The sequence below is a fragment of the Manis javanica genome, chromosome 14, assembly GCF_040802235.1.
Source record: "Manis javanica isolate MJ-LG chromosome 14, MJ_LKY, whole genome shotgun sequence".
NCBI classification, from domain to species: domain Eukaryota; kingdom Metazoa; phylum Chordata; class Mammalia; order Pholidota; family Manidae; genus Manis; species Manis javanica.
In genome coordinates this window covers 51,883,449-51,908,011 of record NC_133169.1, presented here as the reverse complement: position 1 = coordinate 51,908,011, position 24,563 = coordinate 51,883,449, and the positions used below count along the sequence as shown (strand labels likewise).

General features: G+C 36.5%; 1 protein-coding gene across 2 annotated transcripts in view; it reads right to left on the bottom strand.

The window, feature by feature from the left end:
- Positions 1 to 24,563, bottom strand: part of FNIP1 (folliculin interacting protein 1) — a 144,808-nt gene that overhangs the window by 4,164 nt on the left and 116,081 nt on the right. For both annotated transcript variants that reach the window (XM_037023435.2, XM_037023436.2), the window contains 4 exons: positions 19,127 to 20,546; positions 18,183 to 18,351; positions 10,426 to 10,623; positions 363 to 478 (listed from right to left, as the gene is read on the bottom strand). In XM_037023435.2, the coding sequence (XP_036879330.2) occupies positions 363 to 478; positions 10,426 to 10,623; positions 18,183 to 18,351; positions 19,127 to 20,546 (1,903 nt within the window). The remainder of the gene's footprint in view (positions 1 to 362; positions 479 to 10,425; positions 10,624 to 18,182; positions 18,352 to 19,126; positions 20,547 to 24,563) is intronic.

The window sequence follows — 24,563 nt, the reverse complement described above, 5'->3', positions numbered from 1 at the left end:
TGCTGTTATTTCAATCAGATCATCTGGATGGCAGGGAAGATGCTGGGAATGATAAGCATACAGCATATTTAATAGATAAAAATGAGTATTTACTTATTCTAAGACAAAAGTTTATATTTCAATTCATTTTTCCCTGACTACATTCTCAACTTACTGTAATGACACAAGGAACTATACCTTTCAGATTAGTGGAGAACAGGGATTAGCTTTTATATGGTATAGGGCAACCCAACTGATGAAAGCGTCTAGCTTCTAATAAGAAAAGATACTTAAAAGGAAAAAAAGACAATTTTGAGGAATATTTCTTGACTCAAGACAATGCAATTGAGAGAGCAAAGCCAGAAAAAAAACCATGAACAAACCCTAGAACCACTCCCAGCTCCTTGACATGAACACGCATCTGTCCCCTCAGGTACTCGGACAGCATTTTGCTCTTAAAGTATAGCTCCTGTAGCCGGTCTTCAAGATGCATTACACACTGCAGTTGGGGGAGAACCAAGACCCAGGTGAGAACCATCATTCCAACTCTATCATGTTTTTGACAATTTCATTTATTCCAACATAAACTAAAATTTAGAATATTTTTTAAAGAATGTAATTTTAATTAAGAGTATAAACTTTTTTCTAGCTCATACCAAAGGTCTAGATTTTAGTTTTTTTTTGCAATGTGGTAAATTATACATAACATTATGGTTAAAACAATTTTTAAGCATACAAGTGAGAGGCATCAAGTACATTCAAAACAGGAAACTATCACCACTGCCCATTTTTCAGAACTTTTAAAGATACATTTTATTCCAAATTTAACAAATACAACACTTATAAATTAATGCATTTCAAAGTATTTATTAGGGAAGTCTGCATTCTTCTGTGGAGAGTAAAACAAAAGTGCAATAGTTCACAGAGAATGCTCTTACTAGAAGAGAGGTTTCTAAGCGGAACATTACAAATTAAAACACATACATTTTGTTTACTGTCAATTAACTTGCTCCATTTACTAAAGTAGGTGATTTTTCATGTGAGTTGATGCTATATGCTTGAGGGAAAAAAAACAATTTCAGGTGTTAAAACACTAAATTCTTGCAAAGTATTCCTCTCCAATGAAAATCAGCTATTAAAACTCCTAATGAAAACTCTTTTTTTTCCTGGAAAAACACAACTAAATGGATTTCTTGGCATACTTACTGTTTTGTGGTATGTTTTTTCCACAATGCTCACTTAGGCTGAAAGTGCCTTAAGTGAAGAAGCAAATGTTTATTATACATAATATGTATATAACTTATATATACATGACTTTACCATATTACCCATTTTTAAGCCTATAATTCAGTGGCATTAAGTACATTCAGGGTACTGTGCAACTATCATCACTATCCATTTCCAGAACTTTCTTTCATTATCCCAAACAGTAACTCTGTACCCATTACACACTAATTCCTCATTCCCTCCCCTGCCCTTTGTAACCTCCATCTACCTTCTGTCTCTAAGAATGTGCCTACTTTGGATACCTCATTTAAGTGGAATCACACAGTATCTTTGTCCTTTTGTGTTTTACTTAGTTCACTTAGCATAATGTTTTCAAGGTTCATTCATGTTGTAGTATGCATCAGAATTTCATTTCCTTTTATGGCTGAAATACTCCATTCTGTGTACTATAGACCACATTTTGTCCATCCATTCATTTTTTAATGGACATGAGTTGTTTCCGACTTTTGACAATTGCAAATAATGCTGCTATGAACATGTGGGTACAACTGCTAAATTCGTGTTACAAACACAGACCTAGAAATAGAATTGCTGGATCACATAACAACACAACATTAAACTTTCTGAGGAGCGGCCAAACTGTTCTCCACAGTAGCTGTGCCATTTTATATTCCCATCAGCAATGCTCAAGTGTTCCAATTTCTCCACATCCTGGCAAATATTTGTTATCTTTAGTGCTTTGGATCATAGCCATCCTTATCAGTGTGAAGTGGTATCTCACTGTGGTTTTGATTTACATTCTCTTAATGATTAATGATGCTGAACATCTTCTTATGGTGCTTTTTCCATTCGTATCCACTCTTCAGAGAAATGTCTATTCAATTCCTTTGCCAGTTGACTTTTTGTTGTTGAGTTGTGGGAGTTCTCTATATATTTGGGATATCAATCTCTTTTCAGATAATATGACTTCCAAGTATTTTCTTCTGGAAATTGTTTCTTTCCATTGTTGGTAGTGTCCTTTGATGCATAAAAGTTTTTAATTTCATGAAGTGTAATTTACCTATTTTTTTCTTTTCTTCCCTGTGCTTTTGATGTCAAATTCAAGAAATCACTCTGCCAAGTCCAATGTCATAAAGATTAGCCTTGTTTTCTTGAAAGGGGTTTATAGTTTTAGCACTTAAGTTTATGTTTGTTTTAAGTTTAGATTTGAGTTCATTTTTGTATAAGGTAAGGGTTCAACTTCTTTTCCATGTGGATATCCAGTGTTCTCAATGCTTTATTGAAAAGACTCCTTTTCTCTTTGAATGGTTGGCTCCCCTGTCAAAAACCAACTGACCATTTATGTGACAGTTTCTTTTGGGGCTGTTATTTCCTATCAGTCTATGCATATGTCCTTATGCCAGTACCACATTGGTTTTTTTTTTTGTATCATTAATCTACATATTACATGAGGAACATTATGTTTACTAGGCTCCCCTCTTCACCAAGTCCCCCCCACAAACCCCATTACAGTCACTGTCCATCAGTGTAGTAAGACGCTGTAGTCACTACTTGTCTTCTCTGTTACACAGCCCTCCCCGTGCTCCCCCCACATTATACATGCTAACTGTAATGCCCCCTTTCTCCACCCCCACCCCCGCTTATCCCTCCCTTTCCACCAATCCTCCTCAGTCCCTTTCCCTTTGGTAACTGTTAGTCCATTCTTGGGTTCTGTGATTCTGCTGCTGTTTTGTTCCTTCAGTTTTTCTTTGTTCTTATACGCCACATATGAGTGAAATCATTTGGTACTTGTCTTTCTCCGCTTGGCTTATTTCACTGAGCCCACATTGTTTTGACTACTGTCACTTTGTAGTAAATTTAGAAGGCACGAAATATGAATCCTGCAGCTTTGTTCTTTTTCAAGATTGTTTTGACTCAAGGTTGCTTGAGATGCTATACAAATTTTGGGGTGGGTCTATTTATTTATTTAAAAAAAAAGTCCCTTGGATGTTTGATAGGGATTGCAAAGAATCAGCAGGTAACTTCAGGTAGAACTGTCATTTCAAATAATACTGTCTTCCAAACCACGAACATAAGATGTCTTTCTTTGCACTTACAAATCTTCTTTAATTTCTTTCACCAAAGTTTTATAGTTTTCATCATACAAATCTTTTGCCTCTTTGGTCAAATTTATTTTTAAGTATTTATTCTTTTGAGATTATCACAAGTGCTTTCTTTTTTTCTTTAATTTTTTATTAAAATATTGTGGATATATACTCTTATGAAGGTTTCACATGAAAAAACAATATGGTTACTACATTTACCCATATTATCAAGACCCCACCCAAACCCCAATGCAGTCACTGTCCATCAGTGTAGTAAGATGCCACAGATTCACTGTTTGCCTTTTCTGTGCTACACTGTTTTCCCCGTGACCCCTCACACCATGTGTACTAAACATAATACTCCTCAGTCCCCTTCTCCTTCCCTCCCCACCCACCCGCCCACACCCCTCCCCTTTGGTAACCACTAGTCCCTTCTTGGAGTCCCTGAGTCTGCTGCTATTTTGTTCCTTCAGTTTTGCTTCATTGTTCAACTCAACAAATGAAGGAAATCATCTGGCACTTGTTTTTCTGTGGCTGGCTTATTTCACTGAGCATAATATCCTCCACCTCCATTCATGGTGCAAATGGTAGGATTTGTTTCTTTCTTATGACTGAATAGTATTCAACTGTGTATATCTTCCTTATCCATTCATCTACTGATGGACACATCTTCCTTATCCATTCATCTACTGATGGACACTTAGGCTGCTTCCATATCATGGCTATTGTGAAAAGTGCTGTGATACAGAGAAAGCACATAGTGGATCTGTGGCATCTTACTACACTGACGGACAGTGACTGCATTGGGGTATGGGTGGAGACTTGATAATATGAGTAAATGTAGGAACCACATTACTTTTCATGTGAAACCTTCATAAGAGTGTATATCAATCATACCTTAATAAAAATAAATAAATAAATAAAGTGCTGTGATAAACATAGGGGTGCATATGTCTTTTTGAATCTGAGAAGTTCTATTCTTTGGGTACATTCCAAGGAGTGGCATTCCCAGGTCAAATGGTATTTCTATTTTTAGTTTTTTGAGGAACCTCCATATTGCTTTTCAGAATGATTGAACTAGCTTACATTCCCACGAGCAGTGTAGGAGGGTTCCCCTTCCTCCTCATCCTCACCAGCATTTGTTATTCTTAGTCTTTTCGATGCTGGCCATCCTAACTGGTGTGAGGTGATATCTCATTGTTTTAATTTGCATTTTCCTGATGATTAGTGATGTGGAGCATCATGTGTCTGTTGGCCATTTGAATTTCTTCTTTGGAGAACTATCTCTTCATATCCTCTGCCCATTTTTTAATGGGTTATTTGCTTTTTGGGTGTTGAGGCATGTAAGTTCTTTATATATTTTGGATGTTAAACCCTTGTTGGATATGTCACTTACAAATATATTATCCCATACTGTAGGATGCCTTTTTGTTCTGCTGATGGTGTCCTTTGCCGAACAGAAACTTTTTAGTTTGATGTAGTGCCATGAGTTCATTTTTGCTTTTGTTTCCCCTGCTCAAGAAGATGCGCTCAGGAAGAAGTTGCTCATGCTGATATTCAGGAGATATTTGCTTATGCTGTCTTCTAAGAGCTTTATGGTTTCATGACTTACACTCAACTCTTTAATCCATTTCAAGTTTACTTTTGTGTATGGGGTTAAACAATAATCCAGTTTCATTCTCTTGCATGTAGCTGTACAGTTTTACCAATACCAGCTGTTGAAGTGGCTGTCATTTCCCCATTCTATGTCAATGGCTCCTTTATCATATGTTATTTGACCATATAGGGTTGGGTTTATATCAGGGCTCTCTAGTCTGTTCCATTGATCTATGGGTCTGTTCTTGTGCCAGTACCAAATTGTCTTGATTGCTGTGGCTTTGTAGTAGAGTTTGAAGTTGGGGAGCATAATGCCCCCAGCTTTATTCTTCCTTCTCAGGATTGCTTTGGCTTTTCAGGATCTTTTGTGGTTCCCTTTGAATTTTAGAACGATTTTCTCTAGTTCATTGAAGAATGCTGTTGGTATTTTGATAGGAATTGCATTGAATCTGTAGATTGCTTTAGGCAGGATGGCCATTTTGACAATATTAATTCTTCCTATCCATGAGCACAGGATGTGTTTCCATTTACTGGTATCTTCTTTAATTTCTCTCACAAGTGTCCTGCAGTTTTCAGAGTATAGGTCTTTCACTCCCTTGGTGGTTTATTCGTAGGTATTTTATTATTTTTCATGCAATTGTGAATGGAATTGTTTTCCGGATTTCTCTTTCTGCTAGTTCATCGTTAGTGTACAGGAATGAAACAGATTTCTGTGTATTAATTTTGTATCGTGCAACTTTGCTGAATTCAGATATTAGATCTAGTAGTTTTGGAGTGGATATACTTTTGGGATTTTTATGTACAATAACATGTCATCTGTAAACAGGGAGAGTTTGACTTCTTCGTTGCCAATCTAAATGCCTTTTATTTCTTTGCGTTGTCTGATTGCCGTGGATAGGACCTCCAGAACTATGTTGAATAAAAGCGGGAAGAGTGAGCATCCTTGTCTTGTTCCCGATCTTAGAGGAAATGCTTTCAGCTTCTCACTGTTAAGTATAATGTTGACTGTGGGTTTGTCATATACAGCCTTTATTATGTTGAGGTACTTGCCCTCTATACCCATTTTGTTGAGAGTTTTTATGATGAATGGATGTTGAATTTTGTCAAATGCTTTTTCAGCATCTATGGAGATGATCATGTGGTTTTGTCCTTCTTTTTGTTGATGTGGTGGATGATGTTGATGGATTTTCTAATGCTGCACCATCCTTGCATCCCTAGAATAAATCCTACTTGATCATAATGGATGATCTCTTGATGTATTTTTTAATTTGGTTGGCTAATATTTTGTTGAGTATTTTTGCATCTATGTTCATCAGGGACATTGGTCTGTAATTTTCTTTTTTTGTGGTGTCTTTTCCTGGTTTTGGTATTAGAGTGATGCTGGCCTCATAGAATGAGTTTGAAAGTTTTCCCTCCACTCCTCCACTTCTAAACTTTGGAAAACGTTAAGGAGGATAGGTATTAGGTCTTTACTAAATGTTTGATAAAATTCAGTGGTGAATCCATGTGGTCCAGGGGTTTTGTTCTTAGGTTTTTGATTACCTGTTCAATTTCGTTGCTGGTAATTGGTCTGTTCAAATTTTGTTTCTTTCTGGGTCAGCCTTGGAAGGTTGTATTTTTCTAGAAAGTTGTCCATTTCTTCTAGGCTATCCAGTCTGTTAGCATATAATTTTTCATAGTATTCTCTAATAATTCCTTATATTTCTGTGGTGTTCATAGTGATTTTTCCATTTTCATTTCTGATTCTGTTTATGTGTAGACTCTCTTTTTTTCTTGATAAGTCTGGCTAGTGGTTTATCTATTTTGTTTATTTTCTCAAAGAACCAGCTCTTGCTTTCATTAATTCTTTCTATTGTTTTGTTCTCTATTTTATTCATTTCTGCTCTATTCTTTGTTATGTCCCTCCTTCTACTGACTTTCGGCCTCATTTGTTCTTCTTTTTCTAGTTTCGTTAATTGTGAGTTTAGACTGCTTATATGGGATTGTTCTTCTTTCCTGAAGTAGGCCTGTATTGCAATATACTTTCTTCTTAGCACGGCCTTCGCTGTGTCCCACAGATTTTGTGGTGTTGAAGTACTGTTGTCATTTGTCTCCATATATTGCTTGATCTCTGTTTTTATTTGGTCATTGATCCATTGGTTATTTAGGAACATGTTGTGAAGCCTCCATGTGTTTGTGGGATTTTTCATTTTCTTTGTGTTATTTCTAGTTTCATACCTTTGTGGTCTGTGGAACTGGTTGGTACAATTTCAATCTTTTTGAATTTACCGAGGCTCTTTTTGTGGCCTAGTATATGATCTATTCTTGAAAATGTTCTGTGTGCATTTGAGAAGAATGTGTATTCTGCTGCTTTTGGGTGTAGAATTCTGTAGATGTCTATTAGGTCCATCTGTACTATGTGTTGTTCAGTGACTCTGTCTCCTTACTTATTTTCTGTCTGGTTGATCTGTCCTTTGGAGTGAGTGGAGTGTTGAAGTCTCAGAATGAATGAATTGCATTCTACTTCCCCTTTTAATTCTGTTAGTATTTGTTTCCCATATCTAGGTGCTCCTGTGTTGGGTGCATAGGTATTTGTAATGTTTATATCTTCTTGTTGGATTGACCCTTTTATCATTATGTAACGTCCTTCTTTGTCTCTTGTGACTTTCTGTTTTTTAAAGTGTATTTTTTCTGATACAAGTACTGCAACTCCTGATTTTTTCTCCCTATTGATTGCAAGAAATATCTTTTCCCATCCCTTGACTTTTAGACTGTGTATGTCTTTGGGTTTAAAGAGTGTCCTGTAGGCAGTATACAGATGGGTCTTGTTTTTTTATCCATTCAGTGACTCTATGTCTTTTGATTGGTGCATTCAGTCCATTTACATTTAGGGTGATTATCAATAGGTATGTACTTATTGCCATTGCAAGCTTTAGATTTGTGGTTACCAAAGGTCAAGGTTAGCTTTCTTTAGATTGTAAGGAAGCTATCTAAGAGTCTAACTTAACTCACTTAATATGCTATTACGAGCACAATCTAAAGGTTCTTTTTTTTTCCTCCTTTTTCTTCCTCCTCCATTCTTTATATATTAGGTATCATATTCTGTACTCTGTTTATCTCTTGATTGACTTTGGGGATAATTTAATTTTGCATTTGCATAGTAATTACCTGTTCTACTTTGTTTACTGTGGTTTTATTACCTCTGATGACAGCTACTAAGCCTTAGGAACACTTCTATAAATAGCATTCCCTCCAAAATACACTGTAGAGATGGTTTGTGGGAAATAAGTTCTCTCAGCTTTTGCTTACCTGGAAATTGTTTAATCCCTTCTTCAAATTTAAATGATAATCTTACCAGATAAAGTATTCTTGGTCTGAGGTCCTTCTGCCTCATTGCATTAAATACATTGTGCCACTCCCTTCTGGCCTGTAAGGTTTCTGTTGAGAAGTCTGACAATAGCCTAATGGGCTTTCCTTTGTATGTGATGTTATTTTTCTCTCTGGCTGCTTTTAATAGTCTGTCCTTATCCTTGATCTTTGCCATTTTAATTACTATGTGTCTTGGTGTTGTCTTCCTTGGGTTCCTTGTGTTGGGAGATCTGTGCATCTCCATGGCCTGAGAGACTATCTCCTTCCCCAGATTGGGGAAGTTTTCAGCAATTACCTCCTCAAAGACACTTTCTATCCCTTTTTTCTCTCTCTTCTTCTTCTGGTACCTCTATAATGCAAATATTGTTCCACCTGGATTGGTCACACAGTTCTCTCAATATTCTTTCATTCTTTGAGATCCTTTTTCTCTCTGTGCCTCAGCTTCTTTGTATTCCTCTTCTCTAGTTTCTATTTCATTTATTGTGTCCTCCACCATATCTAATCTGCTTTTAATACCCTCCATTGTGCTCTTCAATGATTGGATCTCTGACTGGAATTTATTCCTGAGTTCTTGAATATCTTTCTGTACCTACATGAGCATGTTAATGATTTTTATTTTGAACTCCCTTTCAGGAAGATTCATGAGATCGATGTCATTTAAATCTTTCTCAGGAGTCGTATTAATAATTTTACTTTGAACCAAGTTCCTTTGGCGTTTCATATTTGTATATGGTGCCCTCTAGTGCCCAGAAGGTCTTCTCTCTGGAGCTGCTCAGCCCCTGAAGCAACGTCGGGGTTCGCAGGGGAGTGGTATTGGTGCTTAGGGCTGTTTCCTGCTTACCAGCTGCTATGCCTGTCTCCACTACCTGAACCAGCTGGCTGAGCACACAATTATAAGCCTCTATGGTTTGCGTTTGCAGTTGTTGTAGACAGGTCTTCCCTCTGGCTGGCCTAACACCAGGGTAGGGTTTGCCGGTTTGCAATCCAGGTGGGGCTGGCCAGGAGAAAGGCGCAGTGGGCTGCATATCACAGAGGGGGACCTTTTACCTCTCATGCCACTGTCTTTAATCCTCTCTCAATTACTTTGTACCCACAAGTGCTTTCTTAATTTCCTTTGCTTATTGTTCATTACCAGCATACAGAAACATATCTTTGCATGCTGATTTTGTATTTTGCCTATCTGATGAATTCATTTATTAGCTCTAACAGTTTTTTTGTAGAATCTTTAAGTTTTCTATATATGTCATCTGCAGACAGACAGTTTTACTTCTTTCTTTCCAATGTGGATGGCTTTTGTTTCTTTTTCTTCCTTCATTGTTCTGGCTAGGACTTTACAGTATTATGATGAAAAGAAGTGGTATAAGTGGGCATCCATGCTTTGTCCCCTGATTCTGGGGTAAAACCTCAGCCTATTGACTATAATGTTAGCTCTGAGTTTGTTATATATGGGCTTTATCATGTTAATCTACAGAGGATTTTTAACCTTGCTATAATTCTCCTAACAAGAACAAGAAAGAACTGTGGAAGCTGGAAATAGTATCTTTAGTTAAGGGTTACCAGTATTATAAAGGAGGGTTATTCAAAGTCCTGAAGTGACAATGAGGGTCCAGAATGCATTAGTATCTTGCACAACGTCTGGTGACAATGCATGCCCATGCTTTACATGATACTAAGCAGATGCAAAAGAAATCACAGAATATATAGACATGTACATATCCCCTTCTGTCTTGGTTAGTTTGGCCTGCCATTATAAAGTGCCACAGACTTTGTGGCTGAAACAAGAAAAACTATTTTCTCAGTTTTGGAGGCTAGAAATCTGAGATCAGGATCAGGTTCTGGTGAGAACTCTCTTGCTGGCTGGCAGATGGCTACTTTCTTGCTGTGTCCTCACACAGTGGAGAAAGCACGTCTAATCTCTCTCTTCCTCTTCTTATAAAGCCACTAATCCCATCATGGGGGTGCTACCCTCATGACCCAATCTAACCCTAATTACTTCCCAAAGGCCTATCTCCAAATACGAATACACAGAGGGGTAGGGCTTCAACATATGGATTGGGTAAAATATAAACATTTAGTCTGTTAATACCTCCTTTCAAGAAAACAGTGATGAAACTAACAATGTAGGCACATAGTAAACAGTTTAGTTTTTTATCAGAGTGCTTGAAATAATTCAAACCTTGCATATACTTACAAAATTTGGAGACAAGTTATGTTTATAAAGCTGAAGAGTAGAATGAAGCAGGTTAGAAACAAGACTGGAAACAAGTACTTCCTTTCCCAACTTATTATCTGTTACTCGTCTCTGGCTACTGGCCACTTGAACAGTCCATTTATCCATATCTGCTATAATACAGACAGCTTCTGCTATGGGTTCATCCAACACTGGATGCTGGAAAGAAAAGAAGAATTTATCTTATGATAAGGAAATGAAGTTTTGAAAGATAATGTTAATGGAATGAGGCAATGAAGAGATACTAAAATAAAAGACCAATAAAAGAATATTAAATTCTGCCAGCTACTGCCAAAGAATCCCTGACAATGGAGAATGGAAGAGTTCATTAATTCAATAAACAAACACTCCGAAGTATCTTACAGAACTCATCACAGGTAGAGACTCATTATCAGAATTTTGTATTCTTTAACCCAGAACTTAACTTTCACCAGTCTTTTGATCTTTCATTCATTCAAGGAATTTACTGAGTGCCAACTATGTGCCACAACTGAAGGAAGTGTTTTTTTTCCTTCAAAGAGCTAAACATTTTAAAAATAGAACAGAATTCACATGAACAAGTTGTAAAGTTCTGTGCTAGCTATGCTAACCCATCAGGCAGTAATTTGCTTGAGCACCTCAGGCACAATCCCTTTATCACATGAAGAACCTTGCTGCCTATGTACACTAGGATTTTCTATTTTACCAAGATGTATATATCCACAGTGTAGATACAGTGGTTAAAAAGTAGACAAATCAACAGGTACTAACATGGCTATCCAAGATACATGGTTTAAAGCCAAAAAAAAAAAAAGTCACTACATAGACACACACATTACATCCCAGTTATATTTTTGAAAAGTTAGATCTTTACCTAAATGAAAATGTATAGAAAAAATAATGAAAATACTCAAACCCAACTCTATCATATGAATAACTATGGAATACTAGAGTTTAAAGAAGGATTTCTACTTTTTGTTTTGCTATCTTTATACTGTTTGAATTTCTATAACAAACACTTCTATAGTGAGAAAATTTAAAGCATAGTGAAAAGTATTTTTAACTCACATATACTGATAAAAGGACTTCCCATGCTTTACACACAAAGGCCAAATGCAACAATTACATACAGAGTACCACCAGCAGAAAGAGCTGACGTCCCTATAATGTTCTACACTTCAGCATCATTTTCTTTGGAAGAGTAAGTAAGGCTTTATCACTAGCCATAAGAAACAGTAGCAATCAGACTGAGATAAAAACTACAATTTGAAATACTTGAACCCAGTGGTCTTTTTCCTTTCAAACTTTTGCTGTTACCACAATTTCACAGCTAAGAATGTAAGTTTACTCCTTGATAGACCCAGGTTTGGCAGCCTCAAAGGATATCCCCTTACCAGTCAATAAGCAATCACTTTGAATAAAGCTTTTTGCTGGATGCTAAGGAAACAAAAGACAACAGAGCTCAGTCGTCAAACAGAAAACTAAATACACCCTGGCTATAAAAAACACACGTGCAACAAAATAGGAACCAAGTGCTGGGGTAGCAGAGGAGGGCAATAGCGGGTTCTGCATGACTGGGTTTCACAGTGGAAGGGGCATATGGATATGACACTTAAGTATGGATAGGACTGTTGGTGAAAAGGGGGAGAGGAATATGGATAATTCTGTAAGAGAGAGTATCATGAGAAGACACACAGAAGAAGTAGATGTACATGACTAAATTTGTGAAAAATAATATTGAGAAGTGGAAAAGAGAGTGGTAAAGAAAAAGCATGGAAAGATACAATGTGAAGACTTTCCATGGGACTCTAAATGTTTTATTTGTTTTTATACAATGGTACTCAAATATTTCTTATTCAACTCCACCAAGTATGTAACATTTTTCTATTCATCGACTTAATTACTGAAATACAATTTTATAAATGGTATACACATCTAAAGATACAAAGTACATCTTATATTTAAAAAAACAAGATAATAGTGAACATTTATTTTAATGTAAGTATGTCTATGGTTATAAAAGAAAAATAAGTATGATCAAATAACCAAAGCAGAGTAACAAACAGGAAATGGCAGATACTACTTTCATTAACAATGGACGTCTTCTGGAGGTAAGATTTATGAAGGGGGTCCATAAACAGATAGTAAGGAAACTTCTGTGAAAGATACCTTGTTTCGGGGGTTACAAACTCCTTCAGAAATAAACTTCATAGTTCCTCAATCAAAAGGCACGTGGTTAAGATTTTTAAAAGTTTATCAAATGAAACCTTATGAAAGATATTTTTTGGTAAGAAAAATGAAAATGGTCCTAAGTCAGCAGCCTCCCAAGAGAGAAAGGTCTAAATGCCAAGTATGAGATCAGAAATAATTAAAATCAAACTATGTAAGTTAAAAAACAAGGTGAGAGTAGGAAGGGGGGGCAAAGTGCCAGTCATTCATTCTGAAATTATATGTTTCCATTCAATGAATTGTCACATGCAATGTCCTAACCTTATAAAATTTCAATTTAAAATCTCAGTCCTTCCCTTCATTATCAACTTCTGGAAAAGAGCCTGCACCCAATCGCAGCCTATTCTCAACCAAGCCTTTGTAGTGGCTTCATCCACAATCTTTACTAAGTTTGTATCTGGCTTCCGATACTTCCAAGTCACAAAATGGGAAGTATATTTATGTGTAAGAAAAGCAGTGAATCTAAAGCTTTATTTTTTTTAAACCTTCTTCTCTGAATTCATGACTTTTAAACACAAATTCATCTACAATCTTAGCAGACTTTTTTCTCTCCCAGGCATTTCTAGAATCTTAATATATAAACTCCCAAACCTTCAAATATCTTCTACTATAGCATATAATTCTGTATCTCCATCCTGTTACAAAACCTAAATTTTCAGTAGCTGCACTTTTAAACTCAAGGTGTACCAAATCATCTTCAGTGTATTTTCCTCAAAACTAGACAGTTTCCTTCAATTATCTTTAAAGACAAAAATGAGAACCCAAATGTTATGGGGGGAATAGTCTTACAACACTGTAAAATTGCTCTTCAAACTGCACTGCCTTTTGGAGAAGAAACTAACCAACATGTATCAAGAACTTGAAAATAGTCCTAGCCTTAAAAAGAAGCCAATAACTTCATTTCTGGGAATCTAGCCTAAAGACATAATCTTAGATTCATAAAACACAGGAATAATACCAATGTTATTTATAACAGTAAAAGGAAAATCTTCTTTTGAAAATTGACTATTGGAGAATAAAGAACACAGAAATAAAACCAAGAATATGTGCTCAATTAATCTATGACAAAGGAGCCAAGAATATATACCCTGGAGAAAGGTAGTCTCTTCCACAGATGGTGTTGCGAAAACTGTGGACAGCTCTATACCCAAGAATGAAACAGGACTCCTATCTTACACTAGACAAAAGAATCAACTCAAACTGGATTAAAGGCTTGATTGTAAGACCTGATACCATAAAATTCCTAGAAGAAAACACAGGAGTAGCTCCTTGGCATAAATTTGGCTTTTTATTGCCAAAATCAAAGGCAATAAAAGCAGACTAAACTACAAGGCTTTTGTTGAAACCATCAACAAAATGAAAAGGCAGCCTACGGAATGAGAGAAAATATTTGCAAACCACATACATAATAAGGAGTTAATATCCAAATATGTAAGTAACTCTTAAAACTCAAAAGAAAAAAAATCCCAACCAGATTAAAAAATAGGCAGAGGAACTAACTGAACAGACATCTTTCCAAAGAAGACATACAAATGGCCAAGAAGTACATGAAAAGGTGTTCAGTATCACTCACCATTAGAGAGATGCAACTCAAAACCACATGAATTATCATCTCACACCTGTCAGAATGGCGATAATCAAAAACACAAGAGGCAACAAATAAGTGTTGGCAAGGGTGCAGAGAGAAGAACCCTGGTGCACTGCTGGTGGAAATGTAAATTAGTGCAGCCATTTATGGAAGACAGTAGGAAGGTTCCTCAGAAAATAAAAAACAGAACCACTGTATGATCCAGCAATTCCCCTTCTTGGTATATATCCAAAGGAAATGAAGACAGGATATCAAAGAAATAGTTGTATTCCCAAATTCACTGAAGCATTATTCACAATAGTCAAGATATAGAAACAACCTAAGTGAATGAGTGGATAAAAAAAAATATATATATATATATGATGTATATAATACACACACACACACTGGAATATTATTCAGTCATGAGAAAGAAGGAAATCCTTTCATGTGTAACAATATAGATGGGCCTGGAAGGCATCATGCTAAGTGAAGTAAGAGAGAGACAAATACTGTATGTTCTCACTTATAGAGGGATAAAAAAAATTCATAAAAACTGAGAACATACTGGGAGTAGACAGAGGTAGGGAATGAGGGAAATGGATGAAGGGGGTCAAAAGGTACAAACTTTTAAGATAAGTAAGTTCTGGAGATGTACAGCATAAAGACTACACTTACCAATACTATATTGTATATTTGAAAACTGCTAAAAAAGTAGATCTTAAAAAATTCTTACCATAGGGAAAAAATCTGGAACTATGTCAGGTGATGGATGTTAACTAAATTTACCATGGTAATCATTTTGTGATACATACATATATCAACTCATTAAATTGTACACCTTAAATAAACTGCTGTATGTGAATTACATATCTTTAAAACTGGAAAAATAAGCAAGAGTCAAGCAATAACAGAATGTTGAGGAAAACTAACCATATGACAAAACCATGGAATAACCAATAAACTAAAGTGTTCACAAAATATATTCATAAAATGGGGAAATTCTCTTATATCAGCTGTTAAGTGATAAAAGCAGGATTCAAAACAAAAAATACAATACCATATATGTATGTGTGTATATGTATTATATAGCATATATACACTATATATGTGCATATACATGTGTATATATACACAAACACAAGTACATTATATGTGTACAGTATATATAAAAATATTATGTGTGTGTATATGTATAAATGTAAATTTTAGTGTTTTACAGTAGGGAAATTATAGCAAACCAGATAAAAACAAAGTTTGTGAAGAAAACAAAATTGTTTGTATGTTTATATGTAAAAATGTATATTTATTAAAAATACATGTGTGTATACACACAAACACACATATATATAAAGCCTCAAATTTCTCTCTATATATGGTGTGTATATACACACACACATACATATATACACACAGAATACTAATGAAAAGAAAATACAAGGCACAGAGGGCCTAATGTTTACATAATGCCACACTCTGGTATATATAATCATTAGTATCACTTTCATGATAGCCAAGGAAACTGACTCTCTATTAAACCAAATGTCTTAGATACTCAGGTATTAAGTGGCTGGGTCTGGGCTTTATCAAGTGACACACAGTGTATAAAGACTGGAAGAAGTTTTTTATATTATGAATGGCTGCCACTGTCTTTGAGTTTCTACATATTTCAACATTTTATATAGCAAGTATATATTGATTTGGTAGCAAGAAAAATGCCCTTTCTTGGAAACTGGGAAGAAAAAGAAAAGACACTCCATTAATAGAGTTAGGAATAACATTATCTTTTTTAAAGTACTAACATCATTATTTCTGAATTAAAAAGTTCCTATGTTTTTTTTCAGGTAGGCACATAAAAAATATAATGGTGATTAATTATAATTATGCAGTAACTAAAACAATTAAAAATAAACCTTATAAGTTAATAGGGAAAAATGAGTGATGAAAAATTCAATAACATGTTAGTGCTGAGATTAAGGTTGATAATTTACTTTTCATTTTTTCAAAATTTTCTGTAATACTCCTTTAATAATAACAAATACTTACTGAACACAAAGTCAGGCACAGGACAACAGAATTTAAAAAATAGAAATAGTTCCTTCACCCTGAGGGACAACCACCAACAACTAATATTAACTTTCCTCTGAAGCATTAAATTACTTATTAGTATCTTCCTCTGGCATTTTTTTTTTGTGTGTGTGTGTGTGTTGTACTACACTTATTCATATACTTGCCTTATTTTCTTCATTGCTAAGTAAATAACTTGAGGTCAGAAACTATTTCTTTTTCATCTATATATCCTTTGGAGTATTAGTACTATGTTCAGAACTAATTAGTACTATGTTCAGTATGTCAGTAAATATTTATCTGATTGGTGTTAACAGGTTGAGCAAAAACAGCTTTTAAGTATAAACAACATGAGTTTTGGTAAGTTTTCTTCACAAATTTTGCCTGTCAAAATTTGCCATAATTTCCCTACTGTATTATAAAATATCAAAATTTCCAACTTTAGTTATATTCTACGGTCACAGAAGGCCTAAGCCTTTCTAGCTAATAATTAAGTGAATGCTTGCTCGCTGAGCCATATATTCTCACCTATGATTTCCCAGTTGGCCTTTTCCATTTCCTTTTTAATGTATTTCCTGGGGAGAGGGGAAGGTTTAATTGTCAAAAAAAAAAAAAAAGGATAATTACATCATCAAATAGATTAGGGTCAGGTGAGGGTCCTGGCCATAGGCACTCCCATTTTCCCTACATTGACATATGGAACGGAAGACAGAAAGAGAAAGTCCAACAACAGCTGCAGACTTTAATACTTCACTTTCAGTAACTGATGGAACTAGACAGAAAATCAGCAAGGACATGGAAAACTTGAGTAAGGCTCTCAACCAACTCTACTTGATGTCTATCAAACACTCCATCCAACAACAGCTGACTGTTCTTTTCAAGTCCACATAGATCATTTTCCAGGATTGGACCATACAAGTCTGAATAAATTTAAAAGGACTGAAATCACACAAAGTATGTTGTCTGACCACTGTGGAACTAATTTAGAAGTTCACAATAAGAGGAAATTTAAGAATTCCAAACATATTTGGAAATTAAACAATATAATCTAACAATCATCTAATAACAACCTAATAATAATCTAAAAAATCTATGAGTCAAAGAAATGGCAAGGGAAATTAGAAAGTATTTTCAAGTGAATGAAATGCATGTTTTAAAGGTGGGAGTGGGAACCAAAAATCCTCAAAAAACTAAGAACAGAGGGGAACATTCTCCACCTGATAAAAGGCATCTATAAGAATCCTATAGTTAACATCACATTTAATAATGAAAGATTCAATGTTTTTGATGTTTTCCTTCTAAGATCAGGAACAACACAAGGATGTCCACAATCAGCACTTCTATGCAACACTGGACTGAAGGTTATAGCCTGTAGAATCAGACAAGAAAGAAACAGAAGGCATCTAGACTGCACAGAAGATGTAAAACTATCTGTTCATCGATGACATCAGCCTGTATGTTGAAAATCCTACACAAAAAACTGTGAGTGTAGTAAGGTGGCAGAATCAGTAAACAAAGCACAAACATCACCGTACTACCAATGAACAATTTGAGAATAAAATTAGGAAATTATACCATCATGTTTAAGCATTTGCATTTCATTTTGATATTAGAATGATAATCTAGTGATGAATACCTATGAATATATACAGTACTTCTGTATTTCAGATTTTCCTTTAGACAGATTCCTGAAACTCTACTTGCTTTTATGGTGACAGGTAAAAGCATGTAGATATTTTATACATAAAGTGATGGGCTCAGAGAACAATGACTGAGTTACACACGCAAGTATAACCAAAAATATATGGCACTTCTGGGTTCTATTGGTTAACAGGGTTCTTTCTAGATAAATTCAAGAGCAGTAAAGATAACTCACCTGCACAGCATGAGACAAGTCTGATACCAGACACTGACGGAGCCTCTCATCACTCCCAATTCCTTGAAGAACAAAGTCAGGCACATAAGACGAGCAGTAGCCACCCAACAAGGACCTACCAAAGTTGGCAATATTGGGCTGAACAGCACTCACTTCGATTAACTTTGACCTGGAAGAAAGGTCAAAAGAATGCACACCTAATTAGTAATCAACATATTTTACAAATAAAAAATCTTGGACTCTACTAGTCCATATTTCCAGTACCATCATTTTCCACAAAACACACTCAGGGTAAAATCATCTTTAGGTAAAAACTGGCTTAAGTGCTCAATCAGACCAAAACAATTCCTTCCTATCAAGAAAACAGGGTCTGATGAACAACTTCAGAATGAGGTGAGCATGTTCATAAAAGAGAATGCTGTCCCTAGCGTATGTAACATATTCTTAATCTAATACAATCAGACTATGGAAACCATCATCCAAAATAAAGTAGTTAAATACCTCAGAAATCCAAAGATTGGTATGTAACATTTCTCAGGTATGAAATCTTCTCCTTGCATACTTGACCCAGAGTATACATTCCCTGGTTTCCTCTTTGTCTTGGTCAATTTATTTCTAACAGCCATTTCCCACCTTCTCCGTGATTACCTCTCTTTAGTTGTCAGGCTCAGCATTGGTCCTTTCAGGGAGCATAATTCACTCCTAAATGGCTTGAAAACTCCTAAGCAGTAAGGAATCTCCTACATACTAACATAAATTTTCTCTAATGCCTTCACAAAGCCTTTCTGGGGTGCCTCCAGGACTTAGCTTTAATCTTTCGTATAAGTAAGAGTACATGATAATAAAGAAGAATTGTCCAGGTCAGTGATCTCTTCTTTTACATTAGCTACTACCAACCTTCAGACACCACCTAGACAAAAGAATGGTACAAAATGGCTACTTACCCAGGAAATGGTATCTCATCCTCTTCTGCCCAATCTTCTTGCTCTCCTCCATAGTAACCACTTACTTGTCGAGTCATATCATGACCTGTGTCTTCACTTTCACTATCCCCAAGGGCACTATCTGAACTTTCATTTCTTGGAATGTCCCATTCAATTCCTACAGCAATTTTTTTTTCTGGACTCTCTTTATCCCCATGGGGGACAAGAACTGAGAGTGTATCTCTTTGGTCCTGCTGAGAAAAGCAGGTGTTAGATGAATCTTGGTGAACTCTTTCTACACATTTACAAGATTTATTATTCTGTTTACTGTTTTTTATACACAGTCTTTTTGAAAACTCTAACATACAGCAGTGTTCTTTACTGTCTGTACTTGTTTTAACTGTAATATCGTCAATAGTCCTGGTTTCAATTGAATCATCATTAAAATATTCATCAAATAAGCTCATGTTCTCTGAGTCTGAATGATTCCAACAGGAAAGTTCACAGGGCTCTCCAGAAACCAAGTGTGGTATAGTAGACTCTCCAGATTGGTCCTTAGGTGGTTGTTTAGTTTCTTGATGTTGATCAATAGCCCCTCTTTCTTCCTTCAATGGTTTGGTGTGATACCTGGTAATCTGATCCACCACTGCCTGACTCCGGAGTTCAGTATCTGAGTCAGGTGACATAGAATCCCCAATCAAGAAAGTAACCTTTGTCTGGGTTGCCTCACAAGAAAATGTAGCAGATACAAGCTTATCTGGAGGTTTTTTCTCCACAACCATTCCTGTGGATCTCAACACTTTGCCTGAGTGATTACCTAAATCCAGTAATTCCTCACTCTGCCATGTTTCCTCTGCTGGCCCTAAGCCTGACTTTGACAAAGCACGTTTGTCCACTGGAGCAGATCCTGTACAAACAACTGTCTGTAACTTGGTGTCAAGGCAAGTTCTTAATTTATCTCTGTACTGTTTAACATCAACAGCATTTTCTTCTTGGCAGTCAGAAGGAGAAATCATTCGGCACTCATCTGAACCTCCTAGCAGCTCCTTAGAGCTGTTTGGAATATCTTCTCTATCTTGTTGTAAAACATTGTCTGTATTTTGCCCAAGGAGTGGACGACTACAGTATTTACAGTTGCAATTAGGGGTTCTTGTTTCTTCTGACTCTTTAAAGAGCAAACTGCTTTTGTTTCTATGCATTGTGATGAGCACATACTCGGACTCTTCTACTTCACCTTTCTCTAAAGTGGTAGTAATAACTGTGCCTGGCATAACAATGGCTTCATCTTCCCCATTTTCTAAAAGATGGGTTTCTTGAAGTTCAGAGCATCTAATGAAATAAGTAAGAAAATAAAGCAGTCTCTGCACCATGTCTTGTCGTTTGCCAACCACCACAGTCCTCGCTAACCGTACAGGAGAGCCGATAGCGCCATACAGGTCCCCTGCAATGGAGAAATCAGTTAATGGACACATTCCCTACTCATGCAGCTAAGCAGACTACTTTCAATGATCAGAAACCTACTCTCACTGAGTAGTTCGCATTTTACCCTTTGTTCTTTAACAGGTGAGTGACTATTCAGTAAAGTAGAATGAGATGAATGGTCCTAACCAAAGGGCAAGATGAATGTTACGGTTTTCTAGCTGCCTCCTTAAGCAGCTACTGTGGTTCTGAAACCTCAAGCAATGAGTCAGTTGTGAAAGTCCTATTTGCCACTAATATTCTTTGTGCTGGCCCCACACAGAGCACTTCATCTGGATGGAGAAGTACTGCCTGAAGTATTATGTGCAAAAGAACTCTGCAGCTGCCTCTAGTACAGAGAAGAGAAGGCACAACATCTGCTGGGGGCACGGAGAGAAAGGGAGTAGTGGTAGACGGTCGGAGCTGCAGCAGTCATGTCATGTACTTAACCTTCCTTGATTGAAACCTTAGCTGTTGCTGTGCTGTCCTATCCAGGACCCAACACTAGTTCCCATGTTTTTAATAAAAGCTCATTTCCTCTTCCATTCCCTAGAGGTTGGGTACCAGAAAGGGCAGGAAAAGTGAGACCTATCCTAACAAAAAAAAGGGCAACACATTTAGCCATGTGGTTCACTTTCACTTTTGTATCCATACTAGACATAACAGTCATTACATTTAAAAAGGGGAGGGAGACCTCGGAGTCACCAATGTCATGCTATAAGTCAAATGAGACCAAAAAGAAAGAAGCATCAAAACACACTTAAAAATGGAGAACAGAGAGGGCGAGGCCAGGATGGCGGTGTGAGTAGAGGAGTGGAAATCTCCTCCCAAAAACACATAGATCTATGAAAATATAAAAAAGAAAACTCTTCCTAAAATAGAGACCAGAAGACACAGGACAACATCCACACCACATCCACACCTGCAAGAACCCAGCGCCTTGTGAAGGGGGAGAGGAAGGCCACAAAACAACAAGAAGGGAAGCTCTTCCAGCGGTCACTCGGACCAGCTCTGCAAACTATCTCTATCACCATGAAAAGGCAAAACTACAGGCAGACAAAGATCACAGAGACAACACCTGAGAAGGAGACAGAACTAACCAGTCCTCCTGAAAAAGAATTCAAAACAAAAATCATGAACATGCTGACAGAGATGCAGAGAAAAATGCAAGAGCAATGGGATGAAGTCCGAAGGGAGATCACAGATGTCAGGAAGGAGATCACAGAAGTGAAACAACCCCTGGAAGGATTTATAAGCATAATGGATAAGATGCAAGAGGCCATTGAAGGAATAGAAGCCAGAGAACAGGTACGTATAGAAGCTGACATAGAGATAAAAGGATCTCCAAGAATGAAACAACACTAAGAGAACTATGTGACCAATCCAAAAGGAATAATATTCGTATTATAGGGGTACCAGAAGAAGAAGAAAGAGGAAAAGGGATAGAAAGTCTCTTTGAAGAAATAATTGCTGAAAACTTCCCCAAACTGGGGGAGGAAATAATCGAACAGACCATGGAATTAGACAGAACCCCCAACAGAAAGGATCCAAGGAGGACAACACCAAGACACATAGTAATTAAAATGGCAAGGATCAAGGACAAGGAAAGAGTTTTAAAGGCAGCTAGAGAGAAAAAGGTCACCTATAAAGGAAAACCCATCAGGCTATCATCAGACTTCTCGACAAAAACCCTACAAGACAGAAGAGAATGGCTTGATATACTTAATGCAATGAAACAGAAGGGCCTTGAACCAAGGATACTGTATCCAGCATGACTATCATTTAAATATGATGGCGGGATTAAACAATTCCCAGACAAGCAAAAGCTGAGGGAATTTGCTTCCCACAAACCACCTCTACAGGGCATCCTACAGGGACTGCTCTAGATGGGAGCACTACTAAAAAGAGCACAGAACAAAACACACAACATATGAAGAATGGAGGAGGAGGAATAAGAAGGGAGAGAAGAAAAGAATCTCCAGACAGTGTATATAACAGCTCAATAAGCGAGCTAAGTTAGGCAGTAAGATACTAAAGAAGCTAACCTTGAACCTTTGGAAACCACGAATCTAAAGCCTGCAATGGCAATAAGTACATATCTCTCAATAGTCACCCTAAATGTAAATGGACTTAATACACCAATCAAAAGACACAGAGTAATAGAATGGATAAAAAAGCAAGACCCATCTATATGCTGCTTACAAGAAACTCACCTTAAACCCAAAGACAAGCATAGACAAAAAGTCAAGGGATGGAAAAATATATTTCAGGCAAACAACAGAGAGAAGAAAGCAGGGGTTGCAGTACTAATATCAGACAAAATAGACTTCAAAACAAAGAAAGTAACAAGAGATAAAGAAGGATACTACATAATGATAAAGGGCTCAGTCCAACAAGAGGATATAACCATTCTAAATATATATACACCCAATACATGAGCACCAGCATATGTGAAGCAAATACTAACAGAACTAGAGGGAAATAGACTGCAATGCATTCATCTTAGGAGACTTCAACACACCACTCACCCCAAAGGATAGATCCACCGGGCAGAAAATAAGTAAGGACACACAGGCACTGAACAACACACTAGAACAGATGGACCTAATAGACATCTATAGAACTCTACATCCAAAAGCAACAGGATATACATTCTTCTCAAGTGCACATACTAGCTTACAAAAAGAGCCTCAGTAAATTCCAAAATATTGAAATTCTACCAACCAATTTTTCAGACCACAAAGGTATAAAAGTAGAAATAAATTCGCCAAAGAAAACAAAAAGGCTCACAAACACATGGAGGCTTAACAACATGCTACTAAATAATCAATGGATCAATGAACAAATCAAAATAGAGATCAAGGAATATATAGAAACAAATGACAAAAACAACACTAAGCCCCAACTTCTGTGGGACGCAGCGAAAGCAGTCTTAAGAGGAAAGTATATAGCGATCCAGGCACACTTGAAGAAGGAAGAACAATCCCAAATGAATAGTCTAACATCACAATTATTAAAACTGGAAAAAGAAGAACAAAGGATGCTAAAGTCAGCAGAACGAGGGACATAATAAAGATCAGAGAAGAAATAAACAAAATTGAGAAGAATAAAACAATAGCAAAAATCAACGAAACCAAGAGCTGGTTCTTTGAGAAAATAAACAAAATAGATAAGCCTCTAGCCCAACTTATTAAGAGAAAAAGAGTGTCAACACAAATCAACATAATCAGAAATGAGAATGGAAAAATCATGACAGACTCCACAGAAATACAAAGAATTATTAAAGACTACTATGAAACCCTATATGCCAACAAGCTGGAAAACCTAGAAGAAATGGACAACTTCCTAGAAAAATACAACCTCCCAAGACTGACCAAGGAAGAAACACAAAAGTTAAACAAACCAATTACAAGCAAAGAAATTGAAACAGTAATCAAAAAACTACCCAAGAACAAAACCCCGGGGCCGGACGGATTTACCTCGGAATTTTATCAGACACACAGAGAAGACATAATACCCATTCTCCTTAAAGTGTTCCACAAAATAGAAGAAGAGGGAATACTCCCAAACTCATTCTACAAGGCCAACATCACCCTAATACCAAAACCAGGCAAAGACCCCACCAAAAAAGAAAATTACAGACCAATATCCCTGATGAATGTAGATGCAAAAATACTCAACAAAATATTAGCAAACAGAATTCAACAGTATATCAAAAGGATCATACACCATGACCAAGTGGGGTTCATCCTAGGGATGCAAGGATGGTACAACATTCGAAAATCCATCAACATCATCCACCACATCAACAAAAAGAAAGACAAAAACCACATGATCATCTCCATAGATGCTGAAAAAGCATTTGAAAAAATTCAACATCCATTCATGATAAAAACTCTCAGCAAAATGGGAATAGAGGCCAAGTACCTCAACATAATAAAGGCCATATATGATAAACCCACAGCCAGCATTATACTGAACAGCGAGAAGCTGAAAGCAT